This window comes from Prionailurus viverrinus, chromosome C1, assembly GCF_022837055.1.
Source record: "Prionailurus viverrinus isolate Anna chromosome C1, UM_Priviv_1.0, whole genome shotgun sequence".
Classification (NCBI taxonomy): Eukaryota; Metazoa; Chordata; class Mammalia; order Carnivora; family Felidae; genus Prionailurus; species Prionailurus viverrinus.
The window spans coordinates 8,442,623-8,469,340 of NC_062568.1; the positions used below are offsets into that span (position 1 = coordinate 8,442,623).

A 26,718-nucleotide genomic window follows, 5' to 3' on the forward strand; every position below is an offset into this window, starting at 1 on the left:
TTAGACTTTGACCAGTGGCTTTTGGCCAATTGCGAAATGGCCGTGATGTGCTTAGAATGAAGTCTTCTGTGGTCATTTTAGCCAGCAGAATGGTGGCTGTGACAAAGCCACAGAGACTGCCCACTAAAGAGTGGAAGGAACCAGAAAGTGACAGGGCTGTCGTCGAAGATGTCTGAATAGCATGGACCTGAAATTATAAACACAAGCCTGCATGCCTCGTTTCATAAATAAAATGACAGTTCATGTTTCCAAATGCCTAATCTCTGGACAGTAGGCCCCTTATAAAACTCTACCACCAAAAGAGGACTGCGGCTCAGTTCCAACGCTGTCTCAGATCCGTTTCATGCAAGTGAGCTCTACTAATTGTCAACCAGAAGGTTTGTAAAAGAGAACAGGAAGTCTGCTGTGGCCAAGGCAATTTGTAGTGGTCTGAAAGCATCTAATTCTCAGAAAAGAAATTCTTTGTAACCATATTAATCCCCTTAACAAATATGACTGCATACTTCGCTTTTTATTTGATGAATTTATTTTTGCTTCAGTGGAGACACATTAAAGAAATAAGACATCAGCAGAAGTGCCACGGTTCTGAAAGTTGATACTTTGTGGAGGCTCTCTGCTTTTTCAGCCACATGTTCCAGTATCACAACAAAAGATAGCTGAGATCAATAGCATGTCTAAGGCGTTCATTATATATGCATTTCTTTTCTTATACCTTGTGTATTCTGTGCAAGGGATTAGATGTACAGTAAGTCCATGCAAGTTGTAAAATAATGTTTTAGATTTAACACATGGTTACGTGAGGGTGATTCAGCCCCAGTTGTCTTATTAAGAATCAACACGAGGGGTGCCTGGATGGCTCAATCGGTTAAGCATCCGACTTCGGCTCAGATTTGATCTCACCGTTTGTGGGTTCAAGCCCCGTGTCGGGCTCTGTGCTGATAGCTCAGAGCCTGGAGCCTGTTTTGGATTCTGTGTCTCCCTCTCTCTCTCTCTCTCTCTCTCTCTCTCTCTCTGGCCCTCCCCCACTGGCACTCTGTGTCTTTCTCTCTCAAAAATAAATAAACGTTAAAAAAAAAAAAGAACATGATTTCATAACTGGAGGTCATCAGGAATCACTCATAGCCATGGTACACGTGATTATACACATGATTATAAAGTTTTTATAAATCCCAACTTGAGTGAATTTCCAATCTCATACATTACGTATGTATTATGTATCAGGGCTCTATTTTTACTACAAGTAGCTATGTGACCATTATTACTTGAATCCTGAGTCCATATCCAGAAATTTACCATTAAAGAAAACAAAAAATTTCTTAAGCCAGTTCAGTATCCTGACTGTATTATACCAGAAAGCAGTGATCTTAGTGGGGCACTGGGTATAACTTCCTAAGAAATTTACATTTGAGCCGTGTTACTCTGCTTTCCATCAGACTTGGAATATTTTAGAGCAGCTGTTACTACTTTTTTAAAAAGCAAGAAACCAATAAGAGACTGCATGGGATAATGAGAAATAGGAATAATATTTTGCTTTTTTGTATAAAAAATGTATTCTAAAATAATGACTGAAATATAAAATTTTTTTAATTAGAGAAAAAAAATCCTGATCTTGCCAGTAGATTGTAATATATAATGTTCCCTGTAAACACCAAGCAGGTGACACTGTGTATCTGAGAATTATCTACCCAAACAGGAAACAAGTTACACCCAGATAATTGAAATCCCGCAATGATCTCAAAAACTCAACTTAGGTATGGATTTTAATCTTTTACTCCAGACTTCCAATAGAGTTTATGTACTGTTTATCTTCTAACAGAGTGCACAACATATAAGAAGCAACTTGAAAGTGGGAATCCAAAAGGAATCAAAAATGTAAAATCTAACTAATACTAAGTCCTAAATCGGCCCTATCGTACTTCACGTGGGTGTACCTACCGTTGGCTTGATTGGTAGCCATGGCCTCAGAGAACTTCTACACCCTGTTCACACAACCGCAGTGACATCCTGGGGCAGATGCATGGATCAGGAGAGCTCCGTCTACACTGCATTTTAGGATGAGCATTGAATTTTGTCCTAGGATGTATCTAGAACTTTGTTTCCTCATAATTTTTTATCCTCTGATTTTGTCAGGTTCACATGACACTCTTCCTCTTTCGCAGCGTCCAAACTATGCACGTGAAGGCACACACACACACACACACACACTCACACAGCATACCTGTGCACCAACATGCATGTGGTCACATGCCGCACACACACACACACCACACGCGCACTGACACTACGTATGCACACGCAAACACAGCACACCATCATCCATCATCCTCACGCACACGCACAGACACGCTCGTGCACTACACCTAATCACACACGCTCACGCAGACACGCACACACATATGCACAGAACCCACACATCCCGATTCACACACACTCAACACTTTCGACAAACAAGTATTTAAATGCCCCACCGGACACTGAGGTTAGGGCAGTGAACAAAAGAGATCAAAGCTCTTGCCCTCATGGAGCTTATATTAAGAGCGAAGAAAACGGAGGATTTGAAGAAAATATGAGTCTGGGACTAGAAGAACAGGTATGATGCTGCCCTTGGTGGTAGAGCTTGTCACAGAAGCTGTGCTCTCGGAGGACCCCGTTCCCTGGACCCCTTTCCTACCCGTCTTCTCCAAAACTAAGGAGGGGTCTTGGGAATCTCATCTGTTTCATTAATGAGTCTAGGGAAAATGCCCTTCATCTAGAACAATTCAAAGGAACTTTAGGTTGTGCTTTAGAAACTCTGATGAATCATTTGTGGATTTGGGGATATACAAAAGGAAAGACCCCAGCTGTTTGGTGCCATGGATGTGAACAGACTGGTCACCCCAACGCCTCTGGAAAGCCACGGAGTGCAGACTAAAGAAAGCTGGTGGCTGGTGATGGAAAGTCACCGTTTTTAGGGTGTCTCATGCTTCCCCCAGCTTGATGGAGCTGAGGACTATATGTCTTATAAAGAGGAAACAATCTATGAAATCCTGTTTTGGACGTCTTATTACATTTTATGTCTGTTCGTTTATTGCAAGTCGTTTGTTGAGCATCGAAGTTGAAAACATTTTGTTTATTTTAACAAAAATAAAGACACCAAAAACATGAGTCTTTTTCCTCAAGATCCAGGTTTACTGAACATCCTTTCTTTCTTCTCACCCCTAAAATGGTGGCTACACACACACACACACACACACACACACACACACACTCAGAGCTTCTAAAAAGGGTTAAATTTACCTTGTGGAACCTCGAGAAACTATTTACAATAGGATTAAAATACTGATGCTTTTGTAAGGTTTCTCTTTCACTTCAACTGTATCTCGGGATTCACAACAACAACAAAAGATACAATAGAAATAAGCTAGGCAAAATATACAGATGCCCCAACTTTTGTTCCCTGCAGGGAAGTGAAAGAGCTTTACTCGATGAGCCTCTGTGATAAACCAGTACTTGTAAGGATGCTGGCAGAGGCAATCTCAGGGAGGTTTGGCTTCTGTCTCCTAGAGATGTAAATTTCTCTGTCTTCTTTTACTGTCCGATGCTAAGATCTAAAGCACTTTTCTATTGGGTTTTCAGTAGGGTGGTCTACTCAGTGCTTCCAGGTTGGAGAACTTACTTCATTTCTTTTCATTGTCCTCCCCAGACGGCCACCGTGTCTTGGGATATCCGCACACTGTACTCAACGGTACCCGAAGACGCAGAACACAAAGCAGAAAATTTGCTGGTGAAAGAGGTAAATGCGATGCTTCCCATCCTTTACTTTATAAACTCTGTTTTCTCCTGGGGGGTGCTCCACACAGCTCCCTTTTATTATTGTCTTCCTCTCCTTTTCAGTAGAGAATTCCAGATGCGATGACGAGCTGTTCCTTTCCAGCCCTCCTCATGTCTAGATTCTTTCCATTCTCCTGTTAATTATGTTTCATTGTGTGGTGACTCTTCAAGTTTGGGGCTTTTTTTTTCTTTTGTTTTTACTTCCCTTAAAATTGTCACATTGAGAAATATTTGTGTGTTCTTAACAGAGGATAATTTTATTTTGCTTACCTAGACTGACTTGTGGGAAAGGCCACCGTATGTGAGAATTTTGGATAACAGAGTTTCTATGTTAAGAGATACATTTTTTTTCAAGTACTAACTATGGAAATAGTTAATGGTAAAACCCTGTGGCTATGATGAAAACCTTTTGGTATAGCACTTGTTTGCATTCTGATGATATAAGAGAGGCCTACAACCTTGCTCCTTCTTCTAAGCAGACTAAGGGATGCTTTAGGGCAGCTACTTAAAAGATATTTGTTGAATGAATAAATGAAGCTAGTCCTTCCTTTACGGAAAATGCAGTGAGAAAATTCAGCACAGGCCAAACAGAATCCTGACAGAAAATGGTGTATCCCCAATTAGGATTTAGTTTAGTAACAAAACCTTTTCTCAGCTCTCAAACATATGTGTATGAATATAAGCTAGCTTTATTAGCATACATATTATATCAATCTGTATTAATCATGCACATTTTATGTTATACTATTCAGTCCAAATCCTTTGCCATAGATTTATTTATGAGTTTTTTTCCAATTCCATATTTATTTCCCAAAGATTACATTAAATTACACTACCTTCTAAGGAGTTAAAAAAAAAAAAGGGAAAAGTGCAGGTTCAGATAACATCATGATATCTGAGTATGCTATTTTCACATTGACTGATAAAAATAATATATGTGACATCAGTACCATAATATTTTTTTTACAGTCACCTTAGAGGAAGTCTTTTTTTTTTTTAGTTTATTTATTTTTGACAGAGACAGAGTGTGTGAGCATGAGCTAGGGAGGGGCAGAGAGAGAGGGAGACAAAGAATCTGAAGCAGGCTCCAGGCTCTGAGCTGTCGGCACAGAGCCCGATGCAGGGCTCGAACTCACGGACCCTGAGATCATGACCTGAGCCAAAGTCGGACGCTTAACCGACTGAGCCACCCAGGCACCCCCTTAGAGGAAGTCTTACTATCTGGTAGGACATCACACTTTAAAAAAGAGTTGGCAAATCATTTTCTACACCAGAAAATCAGAATCACTGAGACAAGGTCTAGTAACATTCTTCAGTAAATATGTAAATATGTGTTAACTTAGGTAGGATTTGAAACATTTATGATCCTGAATTCCTTACCAGGAATAGTCAACCAATTCTTCTTGAATGTTCTTCCCTAAAATATTGCACTTTTGGGTAAAAATCTTCAGCTTGTTGTTAAATTTATTTCCAAGAAGTTTATAGCTTTGTTGAAAATGTGAGAATTTGTTAAATCCAGTTCCTTTTTTTGCTTTACATTGCTGATATTAAAAAAATAAAATAAAAAAAGCTGTTGGGGCACCTGGGTGGCTCAGTCGGTTGAGCGTGGGACGTCGGCTCAGGTCATGATCTCACAGTTTGTGGGTTCGAGCCCCTCGTCAGGCTCTGTGCTGACCTCTTGCTCAGAGCCTGGAGCCTGCTTCAGATTCTGTCTCCTTCTCTCTCTGCCCCTTCCCGGCTCGCGCTTTGTCTCACTCTGTTTCTCAAAAATAAATCAATGTAAAAAAATTTAAAAAAATAAAAAACTGTGGCTTTTGAAGATATATGGCTACCTCACTAATCTTCCTTATCCTAATAGTTCTTTGTAATGTTAATTTTTGTTTTCATTCGTTTTTACTTTATTTTATTTTTTTGCACATAGAAAGACACCATTTATCATTCTTATTTGATGTTTAAGTGTGTAGTCATATCATCTGCAAACAATTAAAATCGTCCTAGTTCCTAATAACTGTATAGGGTTTTTTTTTTTTAATTCTTGCCTCATTTTATTATCTGATATCCCTGAAATCAGGGATTGAATAATAATGCTCATGTTGGGCATCCTATCTTTTTTCTTTTTTTCTTTCTTTCTTTTTTTTTTTTTTTTTTTGAGAGAGAGAGAGAGAATGCATTCGGTGCAGGTGCAGAGGAAGAGGGAGAAGGGGAATCTTAAGCAGGCTCCGTGGTCAGTGCAGAGCCCAAAGCAGGGCTCGATCTCACAACGGTGAGATCATGACTTGAACTGACATCAAGAGTCATAGACTTAACCTCTAAGCCCCCCAGAAGCCCCCATCCTGTCTTACTTTTGGTTTTAGGGATAGGCCTTTAGTATCTCTGATGCTCTCTTACCCCTGGAATTTAGCTCTGTGATCCGCAGGATCCATATTTGTATTTCTGGTGTAAACTTTCTTATTCAAATTGTATTATTGCCTTAATACTCCATTCAAATTGTGAATATTTTATTTCATGTTTTTGCTTTTATATTCATGAGTGAAATTAGCTCTAGTTCTCTTCCCTCACTTTGGTATTAAAGAAAATGCTAGCTTAAAAACACTGTGACGCTCTCCATCTTTTTCCACTTTATTCCATTCTGGAATAAAAAAATAAATCCGTGAAATGAAATAGGGTATCTAGAAATATATCCAAGTAAATACGGTTACATACCAACTGACAAATTATGGCACTTCAAATTCTCAAATATCTCTCAGGTTAGACAATTTCATGAATACCACTTGGTTATTCATTCTGGATGAGAATAAAGTTAGGACTCCAGCTCCCATGAACATAAAAATTAACTCCAAGTGGATAAAAACTATTTAAATTTTAAAAACAAAAATATTGAAGCTACAGGAAAACATTTTAAGTGGAAATTTAGGGGAAACAGATTTAAGCAAATAAAAAATTTTCGTTTCTATATGATTAATGGTACCATAAATGAAGTCAAAAGAAAATATTTAATCAGAGCAATTATTTGCAACTCTTTATATCTTTTGCGACACATGCACACATTCCTGATTTTCAAACTCTTACAAATTAATACAAAGATAATAACACAAGGAAATATAAGCAAAAGACAGGAGCACACAGTTCAAAGAGAGGGGCACAAAAAGTTGCCAGGTTCACTTACAGTCATGAAAATGTAAATTAAAACAAATATGATGTATGATACTTGAATGAAGAAAAATTTTAAGATGAGTAATATTTAGTGACAGTGGGAATATGGGAAATAAACATTATCATACAGTGTTTATAATACTCACATATCTGTAACCTTTGAGATGTAATCCTGTAATTCTTTTTTGTAAAGTTTATTTATTTATTTTGAGAGAGAGAAAGAGCATGAGTGAGGGAGGAGCCGAGAGACAGGAGAGAGAGAGAATCCCAAATAAGTTCGTCACTGCCAGCACAGAGCCCCATGTGGGGCTCAAACTCACAAACCATGAGATCATGACCTGGGCCGAAACCAAGAGTCAAGTAAGCTTACTGACTGAGCCACCCAGGCCCCCAGATGTAATTCTAATGTACCTTTTAAGTAGTGCATATACATGTGTAACATGTTTGTTATTAAAAAAACACTAGAGCATAAAAGTATAATTACAAGGTTAAGTATTGTTGCACTGACCAAATTGTAATATCAATTGGTAAGAGTGGGGTTGAATAAATTTTGGCACATCTGTATTTTAAAATAATATGTAACCAATAAAAATTAGATGTATTTATTTTATTTTTAATTTTTTTTTAATGTTTTATTTTTGAGAGAGAGAGAGAGAGAGCTAGTGAGGGAGGAGCAGAGAGAGAGAGGAAGTCACAGACTCTGAAGCAGCCTCCAGGATCTGAGCTGTCAGCACAGAGCCCGTCACAGGGCTCAAACCCACGAACCGTGAGATCATGACCTGAGCTGAAGTCGGATGCTTAACCAACTGAGTCACCCAGGTTCTCCCAAGCTAATACATTTATATGTACGTAATTTGGGGGCACCTGGGTGGTCCAGTTGGTTGAGCATCCGACTTCGGCTCAGGTTTGATCTCGCGGTTCGTTAGTTCGAGCCCTGCCTCAGGCTCTATGCTGACAGCTCGGAGCCTGGAGCCTGCTTCGGATTCTGTGTCTCCCTCTCTCTCTGGCCCTCCTCCACTCACACTCTCTCTCTCTCTCTCCCTCTCTCTCTCTCTCTCTCTCTCAAAAACAAATAAACAATAAACAAATAAACAATAAACAATAAATAAATAAATAAATAAATAAATAAATAAATTAGCTTGGATGCCCATAGTATGTTGTTAAGAGAAAAAAGTAAGTTGCAGAATATATACTATGATATCTTGAAGGTATAAAACCTGTAAGTATATACATAAATATGGCTTATTTATATAAGCTTTAAAAAAGTATGAAAAATGTAGAATAAACTCATAACATTGGTTATGTCACAAGTTTGGGATTGTAAGGGGAAGAGAGGGAATTGGATCTCAGTTTATATGTTCTATATTGTGTTACAAGGGTATTTTTGTGGTGAAAAAATATTTTGTGAAAAAATTAGTGGAAATACATCTTAAAATGCTGTCAGAATTGGAAGCCACCCAAGTGTCTCTTGTAAAATTGTCTCCAAACGTTCAAATCCAACCTTATTCTGAGAGTTGCAAGTCGCCTTAAAGACCATATCAGATTCTTTTTTTATTATTATAATTTGACTTTGGTAATGAAAATGTCACATGGAATGATCAAAATCCCTTATGCATTTCACTTTATGAGTCCAACCACTGGGCTTGTCTGCCTGTCATAGAAGCCAGTTAAGTTCATCTGATACAGTCCATTCGTAATCACTTGTAATAAAACTACTGTGGATTAATAAACATCTCCACGATTTTAGGGACTATTCATGTCATGATCTTTTTACCTCTTTCTGGGTGCATTGGGTATTTGTCTATTTCCAGGTTTCCAGCAGTCTGTTTTAGGCTGTGAAACACTTGCTCTCACATGAATCAGGGATTCTTAGGCCTCTGCTCTGGGTGTCTGCTCCCCGAGGCTTTGAGACCTTGGATTTGGTGGCCAGCCTGCTAATGCCCTTGCCTCTTCCAACCTGCTTGTTTTATTATCTGGTATGCCTTCGTGGTGGGCCCCATGAGCTTAAGTCCTGAATCTCAGGATGATTCAGAAGCCCCACCCCCAATCTCTGGATGCAGCCAAGGTGTCAGGTTTAACCACTTTCCAGGGAGAAGGCAGCCTAAAAAGAAGACGAGTACAACACTGGAGACTTCTAAGGCTATTCTGGGGGTCTTAGATGTCTTTAGTTTTGTCATTGCTCTCCTGAACTTCTGTACCGCGACTTCAAATGGCCAGGTTGACCCCCTTTATTTCTGTAGTTCTCTGAGAATGTCAACTTCGGTGGAGAACAGGTTGGCCACAAAATCTGACTGTGTCTTGTTATTTCCCCTGGGGTGAAATTTCTTCCCGTTAACTTTGTTCCTACCTTTCAACTACTTGCAGCCTGGGGTTATTCCTCCACTTGTAACTTCCACCCGCAGCTTCTCCTTTCTCCTAAGAACTGCTCCAAAGAGAAGTCAAGTACAGTGTCTTTTACCGTAGATCCCAGGTATCTGCCGTACTTTTTGTGTTGCACGTCTCAGGACAGAGCATTTATCTGGGTAACGTAAATGACTCGCTATGTTTTTCTCAACGGCATGGATCTAAAGTAGAGAAAAGAAAAGAGAAGAAAGAAGAGGAAGCCTGGGAAGAAACTTTTTTCTTTTTTTTAACCTGAGAATTTTTCCTGCATCACTAGCTGTGAAAACTGCCATAGCTTGCTTGCTTTTAAGGATATAAATAAAGGGAAGCCTGTACTTATAGGGTAGGAAGAAGAGAAATCCCAGTTACAAGTACCACGTGATGGTGGTAGAACATGAATACCCAAGCCTGGAGACAGCAAATAAAAAGAAAGGGGTCACCAGAAAGCTGGGTTAAGACTGAGAAATGACCTCAGAGAATTCTGCTGGCCAAAAGTCTTGACCACGGTAGGTAATAGCAGCTAACGTTTATTGACTACTTTCTTCGTGCCAGATACACTTCCAAGACGTTTCTTTACTTGCAGTAATTATAAGCAGATGCTACAGCAGCAGCCACCTTGTAATGATGAGGCGACTTTTAGGGAAAGATTAAGCAGGTGTTCGGCGTCATACAGGTGGGAAGAGACAGAGCCAGCATATCCCCACCCTTGCTGTCTCTCTGCAATGGCTTCTGGCCTCTTAACCTTGACAGTAAGTGCCCGGAGGATGCTTTACTAAGGCTGCCCTCTGGAAGGAACACGTCCCTCAGTCTTCTCCCTGACAATCCCGCCCCAGTTTTGTCCGGGTGGCTCTGATGCATACAGTTATTGGCCCGCACTTTGAGAAATATCGGCTGTATTTTCGAAACCAGATTAAGCCAGCACTGAAAGGGATTCCTTGACGTTTTGGAGAAACACGTGTTTCCCTTACCGCCGCTGCTGCATCGGGCGAAGCAGCCTTTGTGGTCCTCCCTTGCACTAGATGCCCTGTGGCTCCCCACGGGGTGGCAAGGACAAATACTGTGGTTGCTAGGCAGCAGGCTGGCACGAAGCTAATTTAAACACATCCAGTTCAATACTAATTTGGAATGATCTCGCACTTAGCTCTGTTTTGACAATTCTCGGCTCCTTTTGAAAGGCAGCGAGCCTTCTTTTCTTTTTTTAATCTTGAATGACTTCATCTGTTTTCATAGGAGTTTCAATAAAATGAACAGTCTGTCCCTCTTCTGGTTTATCGGCTTTTAATCCTCTCCCCTATCTCGTCAATGTAAGGCTAACCGTTCCCCACGCAAGAGTGCAGGCTTATTTCCCCATGCAGCAGAGAACTTCACAAAGTTATGATAAATTAAACATCAAGCCATAGTTGAGCAAAATGCACATCTATGTATATTTTTGAGCCCTACCTCGCTTTACAGCCTAGAAAACAGGTTCCGAATGATTAACTAAGTTGCTCCACTTCACATAGAGCCATAATTAAGCCTCTGGTCTCTCTGACCCTCAGGCTCCGTGCCCTGACCCACTTGGCTCCCTCTGACTGTTTGAGAAATTCCTTTAAACCATGAAATTAATAGCCTGACCTGATGTGGACATTTCCACTGTTCACAAGGGAACATGCCCTTCATTTTGATAAACATTTAACTTTTCTACCTCAGTTTCTTTATCTCTAAACGAGCATATTCATTATTCCAATGCTGTGTTTCTAAAAATAAATACAGCAATGATATGAAAACACTTGGAAAATAACAACTGGGGAGCACTGCCTTTATCTGATTCTCATAAGTGGCTTAAAATCAACATGTATAACTATTTAAAAAATCAAACACTTCCGTGATAGAAAAAAAAAGCACCACCCCCCCTTCCTCCCACTGGGGGTTAGGGGAACCAGTAAAGGGATCTATAAACAGGATGCAGACTTCTTAAGCAAAACTTCCATAGCAAAGTTTTTATTTTGATATACACAAAAGAATAATATAAAGCCAGATGCTTAGAACACTAATTAAAGCTAAGCTCTCGGTTTGGTCTCTCAACAAAAAGATGAAAACAAAGAATCGAGAATGGTACAGTGGCCCAACAGAGGATAAGGGTCTAGGGACCACTTGAGTGGAATGGCCAAGAGAGATACCGACAAAGTACTGAGGTATAGCAAGTTACTCTGCCAGCAAAGCCCTCTGCAATTTCTGGAAACCAATCTGCTGCAGGAGTGGAATAATGATGAAATAAGAAGGCATGAATTGGAGAATCCAAGCGTCGCTTTGGTCAAGACATAAAACACTCAGGGATTTGAGAGTTATGGAAACATTAAAAGAATAGAAGCAAATATCTATATCTACATCTACTGTTATATATGAATACACACACGCACACACACACACACACACACGCTGATTGTGTACTATTCTCATCCAGACAGTATTAGGTTATTAGGGCAAGGAAAAGTTTAGATCTTAAGCAGGGGTTCTAGACTAGAAATTGTGGAGTTCTCTAGGTAAAAAAAAAATAATGAAATAGAACCCAGGACTGAACAGGAAATACAAATCAGACTTAACACAGACAATAAATGTTGTAGAAATCTCTAGGCTTTCATAGGAAATCTACCCTAAAAATCAGCAGAACAAATGGTTGAGATCAGAGCAGATGCCAGTTTCACATGGGCAGAGAATGTTCTGCAGACAGCCAGGTCTACAGGACGTCCACGGGACACAAACACACACACAGACACACACGCTCAGTCGTTAACTTGCTAATACCCACGGAGACTGTCTTAGAAGGGAATAGGGCATATAATATTTCCCATATTTATTTGACCACGGAGAAATTCTGTCCGTTTTCCCCATGTATCTGGAAACATATCTTTGAGAAATGCTGATATAAATCTGATAGAAGGAGATCATCAGAAACTAGGGGCACAATACAGCTCAAGTAAAACAGAATCTATTAGGTGAACCTTGACATGCATTTCATTAAAGCAAACAGTGATGAAGAGAAAGAATATTAAAGCTCCCAAAGTATGAAATAAATTGTTTCTTTCTTTTCATGGATAAAGCTTTTACCATTAGAATCCAAAATGTCTACCTCTTTTCTGAGTGTAAACCTCTTGCAATGCTGGGCCACAACCCCAAATGTGGTTTCCATGTAGCAAATTACAAGTATACACAAGGTTAATTTCAAAGTTTGTCGTAAATAATACTGCTCATAAAGTTCAGAGAAATGCCATTTTTCAGCCCTTAAATTTCTCGTCTCAACCCCTTACCTAATTACTGGATTATTTTTTTCTCTGGTCCAAGAAGTAAATGTGAACTGGCTTAAAGCTACTGCTTTAGATGTCCACGGAAACTGCTCTCACTTCATTTGGGTGGAGCTAATTACCCTCTGTTTACAAAGGGCTAAATTGTTCACATAGAAAAGTCTTCTCCCACTGATTTATGCTGTTACTCTGGATCACATACAAAATGTATTCAGAGAAGGGTCTTGTCCCGCTGCCTGAAAGATTGGACTGGATTTATTATTCAACAACATTTATCACTTACTAAGTTGTTGATAACCAAATGGATGTAACACAGTCCTTGCCTTCGAGGAACACCAGGGGCACCTGGGTGCCTCCCTCCGTTAGCGTTAAGTGTCTGATTCTTGATTTCCGCTCCGGTCATGATCTCACCATTCATGGGATCGAGCCCTGCATCAGGCTCTGCGCTGACACTGTGCAGCCTGCTCGAGGTTCTCTTTCTTCCTCTCTGACTGCCCCTCACCAGCTCACACACACGCACGCACACACTTTCTCTCTCTCTTTCTCAAAATAAATAAATGAAAAAAAAAAAAAAACTAAAACAATTAAAAAAAAAAAAAAAAAAAAAAGCTCACCACCAGGCCAAAATTTAAGAGACCACTGGTCAGAATTTTGTAACACAATCTAATACGTAACTCAGGAGTACTACTATAAAATAGAAAAACAAAGTCAGGTTCACCTGTTAGGAAAAAAAATAGCTAAAGGCAGACAAGAGACTGGATTGATTTGCTTGAGGGGGATGAATAAGACTGAAGGGAAGTTGGACACATAGAAGACTATTTTAATAGGCCAGCTGGGTTAAAGACCTACACTAACATACGGCAGCATGATTATGGTGACAGTAAAGGGCTATGAAAGATGTGACATTGGCAGAAGTTGGTGACTGAAAAGGAGCAAGGGAGAGGAATAGGTTGGGGACTACTCCCACTTATCTGGCTTGGGCTCGTAGCTAGATAGTTTTGCCCATAATTTAAATTTTTTTTTTCAACATTTATTTATTTTTGGGACAGAGAGAGACAGAGCATGAACGGGGGAGGGGCAGAGAGAGAGGGAGACACAGAATCGGAAACAAGCTCCAGGCTCTGAGCCATCAGCCCAGAGCCTGACGCGGGGCTCGAACTCACGGACCGCGAGATCGTGACCTGGCTGAAGTCGGACGCTCAACCGACTGCGCCACCCAGGCGCCCCAGTTTTGCCCATAATTTAAATAAGACAGCCAGAAGCAAGTAAAGATTGCTCAAGCAGGGATGTATGAAACAAGGAAGAGAATGCCACTGGCCAACATGTATATCGAGACGAGAGATGCCCAAGAAGGAGTGAGGTAGGTAGGTGTCCACACAGGAGGAAGGGATGGGCAGCTGCTCTGAATTTGAAAGGTGAGGCTTTAAGCCTGGAAGAGGTTACCCAGAAATGCCACAGGGACCTGGCTGGAGCTGGGACGTGAGTCCTTGGGCTACATTCCTGCTTAAGGGGCTGGTAAAGCGGGTCCTGCTTCGGCAGTGGAAATGGAGTGGAAAGAGAGATGCAGAAAACAAGAAGAAACTGATTTCTGAGAATTAAAGAAGAGTCCTTAGCAAGTACAAATCCATGGCATGAAATGCCAAAACAGTGTCACATAAGGAAGAATCTGCTGGATTTGGGTATTCAGACTCATTGGTAGTTCGTTAACAGGATAGTTTCAGAGACTGAGGACAACCTGAGTACAGCAGGTTAAACCCTGAAAAGGTGTGTTATCTTATCAGACAATTGTACTGTCTTATCAGTACATTGTTGTCTCTTTATCTACAAGGCATTTTGAGAGTAAACCCAATAAAAGGATGGCAACCCTTCAAAGTACTCCATGCTGCTGAAGTTAAAAATAGTTCGGCGAGCTGTTACACTGTATACTAAAATATTGCTGAATTTGTTAAGGACAATTTTGTAAACATAAGAAACAATATGATCAAATGAACATAATATTGAAAGAGAAATTTCTTCCTCTTCCTCTTCTTCTCCACCATTTGGGTCCAGAAAGATAGCATTCAGCTAATTCAAGAGAAAATTATAAATCTTCAAGGTAAAAGCCGCATCATGTTGCAAAGTAAAGAACATGGGGCACCTGGGTGGCTCAGTCGGTTAAGCGTCCGACTTCGGCTCAGGTCATGATCTCACTCTCCGTGAGTTCAAGCCCTGTGGGGCTCTGTGCTGACAGCTCAGATCCTGGAGCCTGTTTCAGATTCTGTGTCTCCCTCTCTCTGACCCTCCCCCGTTCATGCTCTGTCTCTCCCTGTCTCAAAAATAAATAAAACGTTAAAAAAAAAAATTTTTTTTAAATAAAAAAAAAAAAAAGAACATGTTAGACAATTTGGATCCCGGACGTAGCAAAGAAAATTATGGGGAGAGGAGGCTTGGCTATGACTTAACATGTATTTCATGCTGCCCATTTTTATTAACTAAAAGAAACATATCTAACTAGAATGAAATGTATCCTGTCTCCCGAAAATAGGGAATTCCACTTCTCTTTTATGGTTAAAATAATTTCATGTGCTTCGTGTTTAATTTTGAACTACATATTATGTGCACGGATAAAGAAACCATTCTTTTAGTCAAAATGCCTTTGTACTTTGCACAAATTGTGTGACTCTCATATGTGGAATAATGTGCCCTCAAACTTACCCAGAAGTAAGAATAAGTGTTTTTAATAAATGATTTGGGGCTTTGGTGTTTTTTTTTTTTGAATGTATAAATTAAGTAAAAATGAATGCTATTTTCTGATTCTGAATCGTTGGGCAGCAGATGAATGATTCTCATGCATGCATTAACTTTATACCAGAGCACAACAGTAAGCAAGATTTCCCTCACTTTAGAACCAACTCCTATGATATAACATCAGAGCCACATGCACAATTTAAATTACTGAAAGCTATTGGGGAAAAAAACTTAAAAAAATCTCTCCAGGGTGCCTGGCTGGTTCAGTCGAAAGAGCATGTGATTCGACCTCGGGATCGTGAGTTTCAGCCCCACACTGAGTGTAGAGAGTACTTAAATAAGTAAAACCTAGAAAAAAATTTTTAAATAAAAATAAATAAATGAATCTCTCTAGATTAGAAAAAAGCCATTATCCTTTCTGAATAAAATAAGTGTGAATAGAAAAAATTTTGTTTCCGTTTTGGAGACTAAGGCTCTTAATTCACTAATAAGGCTTTGTTGGAGGCTAAGGGACTCCAATTTTGTGTGTACTTTTTAAAAGTAAGCTTGTAAGTTAAGCTATATTTATTTTGCGACTTCAACTAATGGAAAAATCACATCAAAATTTGTTATTGTCCTCTATTGTAACTAATCTTACTTATGTGTGGTAATTTTGTTTCTATCATGGCCAGAAGAAAAATGGATCACCCATTTTATTTTTACACTAAATGTATAACACTAAAGATAATAAACATACAAAAACCAATGGAGGGGGGGGCGTTGCTGGATGGCTCAGTCGGTTAAGCATCCAATTCTTGGTTTCGGTTCAGGTCATGATCTCACGCTTCCTAGGTTGGAGCCCTGCCTTAGGCTCTGCACTGGCAGGGTGGAGCCTGCTTGGGATTCTCTGTCTCCTAGCTCTCTGCCCTCCCTCACTCACATTGTCTGTCTCTCTCAAAATAAGTAAATAAACATAAAAAAAAAAAAAAAGGTAATGGGCCGCCTGGGTGGCTCAGTCAGTTGAGCGTCAGACTTCAGCTCAGGTCATGATCTCACACTCCGTGAGTTTGAGCCCCACATCGGGCTCTGTGCTGACAGCTCAGAGCCTGGAGCCTCCTTCGGATTCTGTGTCTCCCCCTCTCGCCCCTGCTCATGCTCTGTCTCTGTCTGTCTCAAATATAAATAAAAACATTAAAAAAAATTTTTTAAATAAAAAAAAACAAGGTAAATTCAAATGCATTTAGTTTTTAGTGCCATTAGGATAAAATCTAATAGAAAACACCGAAGAAAACAAAATAGTTTTGAGTTTCACATTAACGACCTTGAAGAAATTTATGGTCTAGCCACCAAAATCCCTAGAATAATAGTCTTGCTTCCAAATATGCAAAACTGTTCCAGTTCTAAATTGGCTTCCTCTTCTGCATAATAAAAATCATCCTATGATGTCTGGTGGTAAGTGGATGAAAACACAAAAGGACGAGCCCAAAACCCTGGCATATAAAAAACGTTTAGAAAGAGCCCATTTGAAGTTTGAACCTAAAAATTTCAATGGCATTGAATTACAACCCAGATTTTATGCCTTACATGGGAAGAATGTTTCAATCATAATATAACCAAGGTTTTCAGTACCATCCATTTTTCATGTCTTGACAAATTACTTCTGAGATCCAGCTGGGAAATTTGAATGTATGGTCCTGGGTCAGGCATAGGTGTGATTTACGAAAGTCTAATTTTACAGTTTGCTCAACTACCTTAATACAGCACAGCTTAAAAAAAAAAAAAGCCAAATATTTTGATTTTCTTTCAGTTTGGATTACTTGAGGCTGCTCTATCATTCAACGTAATAAAATAGTTGAAAAACGATTCTCATTTATGGTTGGCATTTCACAGGGCATTCTGTTTTACATGGTACATGCACATTTATAGACATGGTAACACTGTCTCATATGAAGCAATAGTTTGAAAGCTCGGACCCAAACTCCATTAAATTAGATGGTACCGTGATTTCTGAAACTGAGTAATATCTGTATTCACGTCGCTTATTTCGTCCAAACATTTGTTTCCTTTACCAAGAGTATAGTACACGTTGTAAAAACTCACTGTGTTCACCTTATTTTGATACTACAAAAAATAATTATTTCATTTGAAAGGAATACATAAAGGTAATCCAATTAAACAAAAAACCATTTTCAGTGGCTTTTCCCTGTTTCTCTAAAATGTCAACACGGTGAGTGAACCTGTGTCCTGCAGGGATCACCTCATGTTCTACCTGCCGGCCTGGCTACTAACATCTTCTTTCGCATTGTAGTGTCTCGGTGTGGATGAGAAGTTATCCAGCCATCTTTTCAATACATAATTTGCCTAAATTCACTTAATTTCATGATGCTGCATTTCCAACATTCGTCCGATAGGCATAATTACTTCTAAACTTAATAAAGTCTGGCATGAATGTGAAATTACCACCATCATGTTACAAACACAGAATTCACCCCAGTGGTGACTAAGGGCCACCATGAACGCCTTTTGTGGTTGCATACGTCTTTTTGGCAAGAAACTAGTCCTGTAATTAAATAAACCTCTATGCCCACAAAAAAAAAAGAATTTTCATCTGAAAAGCCATTTATTACCTGCTTATTACTCTGTAGCCAGAATCTAATAATCAGCCCTTTTAAGAGAAGGACAGATTACATTGCCAAACCCAAATTGCTATTTGAGGTAAGTAACATAATTTGAATTGATTCTGGTGATTCTCTAAAGAGAAAGGGGGAAAGGAAAAAGATGAAATATTTTCTTTATATTATTTTAGGGTGCCTTGTGCAGTTGCTTAACCTTTTCTAAAGTATTTAGATTCCTAGAACTTTCATAGGGTCATGTTTAGTTATTGCCAAAAGAAAAAGGATATAGGAAATACATTCATTCGCATAAATATTGAATGCCCATTGTAAATGGGGTTTACATGCTGCAGTTGATATATGCCCTTTCAGCTAGAGAGTAATGTCGATTTTCAGAGCCCACTGTGTGAAGTCAGGACCCACCCGATGCTTCCAGTCCACGGGCAGACAGGACAAGGACCACATTGTCACTCCAGTAGAATGGTGGATTTGAGGGCCCCGACAGAGCTTCTGAGTCAGCGGATCTCATGTGGGACCCAGGAATCTGCATTTTAATTAACAATCCCTAGTAACTAACAGACACGATGCCGTTTAGGAAGCACTGTCCTAGTAGTCTAAAAGCCTTGGAGCGTGTTGACCTTGCTCAGCTTTTTTTGTGTCTAAACAACAGCAGAGATAGCAAACATAAAAGCTGAACGAGCAGAGATAGTAAATTAATAAAATGTGAATTGGGGCATTGCTGTTTGGAAAAATTAGCCAACTCGGCAGATTTTTGCTGGATTTCACGGTCTTCACCTTTGAAGTAGCTGGTGGCAGCTTCCACTGTAAAGAGGATAGGAGTCGGTATTTTGAAAGCAGTGCTGTGGGCTAGGTAGTTAGTAAGGAGAAAATGGAACCGGTGCCTTACTGTGACAGGCACGGATGGGACCTGTGACTTTGAGTTTGCGACAGGTCATTTCAGCTTGGTGTTCAGACAAAGAGGAGTTGTAGTCATAATTAAAATAGTTCTTAATGAGAGGGACTCTGTGGGCTGGAACAAAGAATAGAGAATAATTTTCTATGCGTAACATTTCCCAAATGCCATTACTCTGTAGGAGAAACATTTATGTGTTTGTAAAATGCACTAGCTTTCATAGAGTCCAAGAGATCACAGATCTAGCTGGATTTTTTTTTTAATTTTTTTTTCAACGTTTTTTATTTATTTTTGGGACAGAGAGAGACAGAGCATGAACGGGGGAGGGGCAGAGAGAGAGGGAGACACAGAATCGGAAACAGGCTCCAGGCTCCGAGCCATCAGCCCAGAGCCTGACACGGGGCTCGAACTCACGGACCGCGAGATCGTGACCTGGCTGAAGTCGGACGCTTAACCGACTGCGCCACCCAGGCGCCCCTGGATCTAGCTGGATTTTTAAGGGTCAACTACTCCACCCCAATCCTCAGCTACCCACCTCCACCAGATATGTGAAACATACTAAATAAATTCAGAAGGAATTGGATTAAAGCAAACCTCTCTGATAGAGCTAAAAATCTCTCCAAAACACTGTGCTTTCATAAATCAAGAAAAACTGGTTGTTGTTATCAACTATTGTGAATGTGAATTATACATTGAATCAAACATGTTGGGAAAACTTACCTTTTTAATGTTTATTAATTTTTGAGAGAGAGAGAGAGAGAGAGAGAGTGTTTGTGTGTATTCCTCCCATCCCCTCCCCCACCCCCACCGCCCCTGAGCAGGAAAGGGACAGAAAGAAAGGAGACAGAAGATCCGGAGGGGCCACGAGCCTAATGCAGGCTTATGACCTGATCCGAAGTTGGATGCTCAACGAGTTGAGCCACCCAGGTGCCCCCAAAACTGATTACTTTTAAAGCAAGTGTTTATTAAGCACTCACCCTTTGTTAGGTGTTTTATAGGAAGTACCTTATTAGATCCTGTTGAAGTTAGTAGTATTTAGACAGATAGAGACATTTAGAGTTAATTAAGTTACTTCATTGAAATCCCACAGCTAACACCAAAATTCAAAACCAGGTCTGTCTGATTCCCAGACACCATACAGACATTTGGAATGATGGTCCAGATGTGCTTAAAAGAAAAAAAAAAAGTCTACAATCATCAAACAACTCATAAATTAGCTGAAGGGACTTTTAGAGTTAGACAAATCCAGTTTGAAGTCCTACTTCTATCATGGCAAAGATCTGAGCCTCTCCTTGCCATTGTGATTTATAAAAATGGAACAATAAAATCTCATCGAGTGCTTGTTAAAATCATATGTAAAGCACCTTGTAGTGCGGTATCTGACAGGCACTTGCCACTCCAAAGCAAAAAAGAGGTAGTTCTTTGCTAGACTATACTAATATGAGAAAGCATTACACTCATTCTGTGAAATTCAGGATATACATATCTCAGATTCGGTAAAGCCTTTGGCATATTTTGAGTATCACGTGAAATATGCATGAAGTATACGTGCTTATCATGTCTAAACATAGATACTATCCCTAGCAAGAAAGGGTAGTGAGTCAATCAGTGCATCTTTGTGCCATTTAAACTTCCAGAGTAGGGGGAGTAGACAGAGATATTATGGGACAGAAACTTCTAATCCAGTCTAATATCCTGGTTATTCACTAACTAAATCTGAGATCCTAATCAGTGAAATGGTTTGACCAAAAATCATGTGGGAAATCAGTAATAATGGGTTCGTTCCAGAACAAGAATAAAACAGTGTAGCTCCTGGTTCGGTGCTGTTCCCTCTATTTGCCTTTTTCTTGTAACAAATATGTATTGGTTTGGCGATTTTTTTGCCAAGAATCTTTAAAATACTTTGAGTATTCTGTCCTAAGAAAATAATCCAAACTGGGTCAGACTAGGGGGAGAAATACTCTGAACACATTCATGGTTTTTTTAACTTCTCATTTTTCATAAAAGACTTATTTTTATTAAAATACTCATTTTGGGGGGCACCTGGGTGCTCAGTCAGTTAAGCGTCTGACTCTTGATTTCTGTTCAGGTCATGATCTTGCAGTTCATAAGATCCAGCCCTGCATCAGGCTCTGTGGTGACAGTGTGGAGCCTGCTTGGGACTCTCTCTCTCTCTCTCTCTCTCTCTCTCTCTCTCTCTCTCTCAAATATAAATAAATATTTTTTAAAAAAAGTGAAGATGGAACTTTTCATCCAAGGAGCACAGTAGGGCTTGGTTCTCTTCTTATTTCCAGAAACATGGGGTTTGCAGAATTGGTTCGGGAATTTCATTTTAGGAAAATATTCATTTTCATTGCAGTTTAGTTAAATATTCAGTGTGGTCCCCGTTCCTCTTCTCCATCCACAGCCCACCCCGCTCTCCTGAATTCCCTTTGCCTTTATCCATGTTCATTTGGTTGCTGGTTTTCTCCACTACTGGTTTTCTCCAGCTGGTTTTCTCTAGTTGCTGGTTTTCTCCACTGTTCTCTGCCAACATCCTCCTCCTCCCATCTTGGTCCCAGGCTCACGTGCTTTTCAGCCTCAGTCCCCAGCTTGTGTGTGGGTGCTGTCCTGAACAAATAGAGTCATGGTGCCAAGAAAGTTCAAGGTTAGAGAAATCCAGAGCAGCCGAGGGTACCCAACCACTCTCCCTTCTCCCTGCCTTTCCCTGCACTTTTTTATTTAATTTTAATGTCAATTTTTTATTTTTGAGAGGTGGGGAGAGGCAGAGACAGGGGAAGACAGAGAATCCGAAGCAGGCTCCAGGCTCTGAGCTGTTAGCACAGAGCCCAACATGGGTCTTAAACCCATGAACCGTGAGCCAACATCAGACGCTTAACCAACTGAGCCACGCAGGGGCCCCCTGCATCTTGAGCCAGGTGCCCGCACCCAGGGCTCCCCACCAACCTTTCTGGAGTGCCCTTGGGCCATTCCCTCCCACGTTCTGTTCACTTTCTCTTCTGCAAAGACAGTGGCAGCGTTTCCTTTGCTTCTGGCGCTTCCACACCCCAAGTGACTCTTCTCCCACTGCTTTCCTTGCCTGTCCCCTTCCCGGTTCCAGACAGCCACAGGTCGTTATTTCTCACCTTGTGGGAAGCTCATTGATCCTCGTTTTCTTCACCGTAGAGGACGAGATCTTATAATCCTCATGCCAGATGCTTTATCCCCAGGGTCCTGTAATTTTAGGATCAAAAGGAATCTGAGGAGCGCCTGGGTGGCTCAGTTAGTGAAGCGACCGACTTCAGCTCAGGTCATGATCTTGCGGTTCCTGAGTTCAAGCCCCGCATCAGGCTCTCTGCTGTTAGCACCTTGGAACCCCTTCAGACCCTCTGTCCCCCTGGTTCTCTGCCTGTCCCCTGCTTATTCTCTCTCTCTCTTTCTCTCTCTTGAAAATAGATGAAAGAAAGAAAGAAAGAAAGAAAGAAAGAAAGAAAGAAAGAAAGAAAGAAATCTTAAGAGCCACCTAGTGAAATCCCCATTACCACTCTGTGGTCTACCACTGCCAGGTCCATGGTTGGCGTTTGGGAAATATTTGCCATCAATCAGCATTGCAAAATCAGCCATTATGTACTACTGTAAGATAGTTATACTCTTAACTTTTTCAAAAAGTCGCTTGTCATGTTTTATTCCTACCTATCTATAAAAATCAGTGAGTAATCATGGAGAAGGCTAACCCTTAGAAGGCATTGAGGTAAAACTGAAAAACTGATTTCAAATTGACAGTCCAGCTGACATAGAGGGGAAGAGATAAGTTACTGATGCGAGGACAAGAAGAAATGGGCTAAAGTTACAATGAAAAGATTACACAGAAATAATATCTTCTACCAGTAAGAGCTGTCAAATAATGGAAAGTTGCTAAGGAAAACTAAAACGTGACTGTACTTGAGGTTAGTAATGAATCTGGTATGATTCATGGGCTGATTAAATTAGACTTTCCTTGATGGCGTAAAATAGAATAAATATGTTAAATGGTTCCTCCTCCAAGAGTCTGGGAAAGGTTAGATTTCCATTTCACTAGAAAATATGAAATGATTATCATCACCCAGCCCCTTCCCTACCTTAAAATCACTAATATAGCTCCCTGTTAACACTACCCCAGAGATGACATGAAGTGTATTCGCTGTGCTTTTTGCCAGGACGGCTAATTTTTTTTAATGATAATTTTTAATTGTCATTTTTTTTCTTTTAGGCTTGTAAATTTTATAGCTCCCAATGGTATGTGGTAAACTACAAATATGAACAATATTCTGGAGACTTCCGACAGTTACCCCGGTAAGAACCTGTCATATGTAAATGGGTTTTTCCATGTATAAAATATGTTCTCAGTTTAAGTTCTACAGTTGTTCATGAATACATGCACATTAACTAGTGTCAAGGTCTATTTTACAAAATTTAAAAATAGGAGTCATGATACAGCATTTTGGTCAACAATGTACATTTTGTTGTATATGAACAGAGTTGATTGTAAGATACAAATGTATTCTTATTTAATTTTCTAACAAAGTCTTTTTTTTCAATATATATTTATTTTGGGGAGAGTACAAGTTGGAGAGGGGCAGAGAGAGAGGGACAGAGAATCCGAAGCGGGCTCTGCCATGACAGCAGCAAGCCCGATGTGGGGCTTGAACTCACAAACCGCGATGTCATGACCTGAGCCGAAGTCGGATGCTCAACAAACTGAACCACCCAGGTGTCCCTGAACAAATTCTTGAAGTGTTACTCTATCACTCTTTTGTGAGGTGTTATTTCAATAGAGCAGATACAACAGGACTGGAAAAGAACAATGTGGACCAAAACATGTTTCTGAGGATATTCTGTATTTAGCATTCAGATTTGCCACTGGCTTCATGTATTTCCATGCTGGGATACCAAGAGTCATGAAAGTAGACAACCTCTGAAGAAATGTTACATGTCTAAGAACAGCAAAAAGGGAAAAATTAACAGCTTTTTTTTTCTTCTGGACTAAGTCTTTGGGAGAAGGTGTCTTTGTTCTGTACCTGTTCAAACGTCACCTTCACAGACAAGCTTGCCTGACCTACTACCTGAACTAAAGTAGTCATTTATTCAGTGTCTGTGTCCCCCACTAAAGCAAAAATCCCCAAAGGGCAGGGACTTTTCCTTGCAGAATCCCCTACAAGGGAGGAGGATGCCTGGCCTCTGGCAAGTGTGTAATAATGACTTATTGAATAAGTAAAGTAAGTGAATGGCAAATTTTGAAAGACAGCATTCCTTTAAAAAAGAAAGAAAAGAAATATAATATTCATGGAAGGGATTGGAGTTGCTCAAATTCAAAGAACTGCAATGAATTGGAATCTCCTAACACATTGGTTCATCTAACTAAAATAATGCAAATAATCCAGAAAAACACAACAATCAATAGCGAAGTTATTAACACTTCCCTCAAGTGAAGGCATCAAGAAGGTACTTGTTGCGTCTAAGTTTTTACTGGGCATGTGTTTTTTTTTTTTTATGTTTATTTTTGAGAGAGAGAGAGAGAGAGACAGTGTGTGAGTGGGGTAGGGGCAGAGAGAGGGAGACACAGAATCTGAAGCAGGCTCCAGGCTCTGAGCTGTCAGCACAGAGCCTGACATGGGGCTCCAACTCATGACCCACAAGATCATGACCTGAGCCAAAGTCAGACACTCAACTGACTGAGCAGCCCAGGCACCCCTATGTGGACACGTGGTTTAGATTTGGGCACTATTTGCACAAATTTCCCATGCCCCCAGCAGCAGCTGTTCCAGGGTTGGATACTTGGATGGGCTGCTCTCTACCCACAAATGCAGAATTTGAAGGAGCTGCAGAATAGTTCAGAGAAGGTAGCGTCTGAGCTCAGACCTGAAGGGACAGTAGCTGCCAGCACTGTGGTCTTGGGAAAGGATTCCCAGAGGAAACACGCAAGGGCAGGGGCCCTGACCTTGGAACCAGCATGGTCTCTTGAGCAGAATGGGGAGGCTGGAACTGAGGTGGAAAGGTTATAGTGAAGTGAAACCATGGAACGAGGCAAGGGACCTGGCGGGCCCTGGAAGAGAGAGCTTGGATTCATTCCCACTGCAACAGAAGCCTGTGGAAATTTTAGCCTAGAGTGTGATGTGATCCAGTTTAATTCTTTAAAAGATCATTTGGTGTACTCTAAGGAGAATGGCATTGTAGCAGTGAGTATACAGGAAAAAAAAAAAAAGAAAGATGTGAATGGGAAGGAGGCTATTCTATTTCTTTATTTCTTTAAGTTTTTATTTATTTTGAGAGAGAGAGATAGAGAGCCAGGGAGGGGCAGAGAGGGAAGAAGAGAGAATCCCAAGCAAGCTCCACGTTATCAGCACAGAGCCCATTTCGGGGCTCAGTCTCACAAACAACGAGATCATGACCTGAGCTGAAATCAAGAGTTGGACACGTAACCGACTGAGCCACCCAGGCGCCCAGTATTTTTCAGTTGCATTACTGTAAAGAACAAAACGATGTTCCTCCAAAGCAGCAAACCTTTTTGCAAACAGCCAACGTTAACTTTTACCAAATCTCTGGACATCCCCTTAAATTCAGGTCACTCCTGATATAACCTCCCGTATGGACTTTCGTGCTAAGAAGGTCTACCATACCCCCGGCTTTCGTGAGTAATTACTATGTATATTCAGAGTGTCTGGGCCTTAGTCACACACGTTTTGTAGGCACAATTGAAAAGAAAAGTATTTTTTACCATCGAGACTTCCTCTTTCTGAAAACTGTTCTGAGAAGTGGTCACGACTTGGAAACTGCGTCCAAGCGGTTGGAAAATCTCATGAAGTGAGAGATTGTAGAAAGTGGCATTTAGCTGCCCTTCCAAGTACGTGCCTTCCCACTGACTTCAGGTCTGTTGGAATCTTTAGCAGCTTGATCCCCAAACATCTTTTCTTTACCTTCATGATGCCATCAAGAAAAAAAATATATGAGAGATTTTGCCTTCACAGTATTCGTTCTCCATTAAAACAACAGAGGAACCACCTCGAACAAAAACGAGGTCTGGATATTATGGAGCATGAGAAGAACCTCATGAGAAGTAGACAAAAGTAACGAAAATATTGTTGAGAATTTCCCTTAATTAACTAAAGGAAGTAGAAGTTGATACCACGAAGGGGAAGAATACTCCTGCCACAAAGTCAGAGATTTCAATGAACTCTGTGAAAATCAGAAGTTCTAGAATGTAATCTTCACACATCCCCTGAAATGATGAAGACTGTAAGACTGAATGAAAAAAATCTTTTTTTAAGTGATTTTATGAAGTGAAGCACTCCCCATTAAAGACTACACACATATTTAGGTCAGTAGTAGAAACAGATCATTTAGTTGGCCTTCAGAGGCTATTAGAAGTAAATCATGTCCGTGCCTCCTGGATTAGAAGAATTCTCCAATGCCCGCTACCAATTTAAACTGATTATTTCTTCTTATGGGTTGCTGAGGCTACAAAATGAAACCTTGCAATTGTGGAAGAGTAAAAAATGAAGTGTGTTTATTCACCTAATTTTTATTCTTTAAATTTGAAATTGTGTTATTGTGTTTTTAAGAACCTCGCTTTTTTTTTTTTGAGTATATGTTCATAGACGGATAGTGGAGAGAACATTATTTCAGGCTAGAATGTAAAATGTAAGCCTTCATACATAAAATGCAGCGCTGAATTTGTGATTCACGAGAGACAAGAATGACAAAAACTACATGATGCCAAAGGAGCCAAGTCTATACCGTGGGGAAAGGACAGTCTCTTCAATAAATAGTGTTGGGAAAACTGGACAGACATGTACAAAAGAATGGAAATGGACCATTTCTTACACTGGACACAAAAATTAATTCA

The 26,718-nt window shown here is 40.2% G+C and overlaps 1 protein-coding gene across 6 annotated transcripts in view; it reads left to right on the forward strand.

Moving 5' to 3' along the window:
* DOCK10 (dedicator of cytokinesis 10) overlaps positions 1–26,718 on the forward strand; it is a 272,061-nt gene that overhangs the window by 125,157 nt on the left and 120,186 nt on the right. For all 6 annotated transcript variants that reach the window (XM_047873141.1, XM_047873140.1, XM_047873137.1 and 3 more), the window contains exons 3-4: positions 3,683–3,772; positions 23,086–23,168. In XM_047873141.1, the coding sequence (XP_047729097.1) occupies positions 3,683–3,772; positions 23,086–23,168 (173 nt within the window). The remainder of the gene's footprint in view (positions 1–3,682; positions 3,773–23,085; positions 23,169–26,718) is intronic.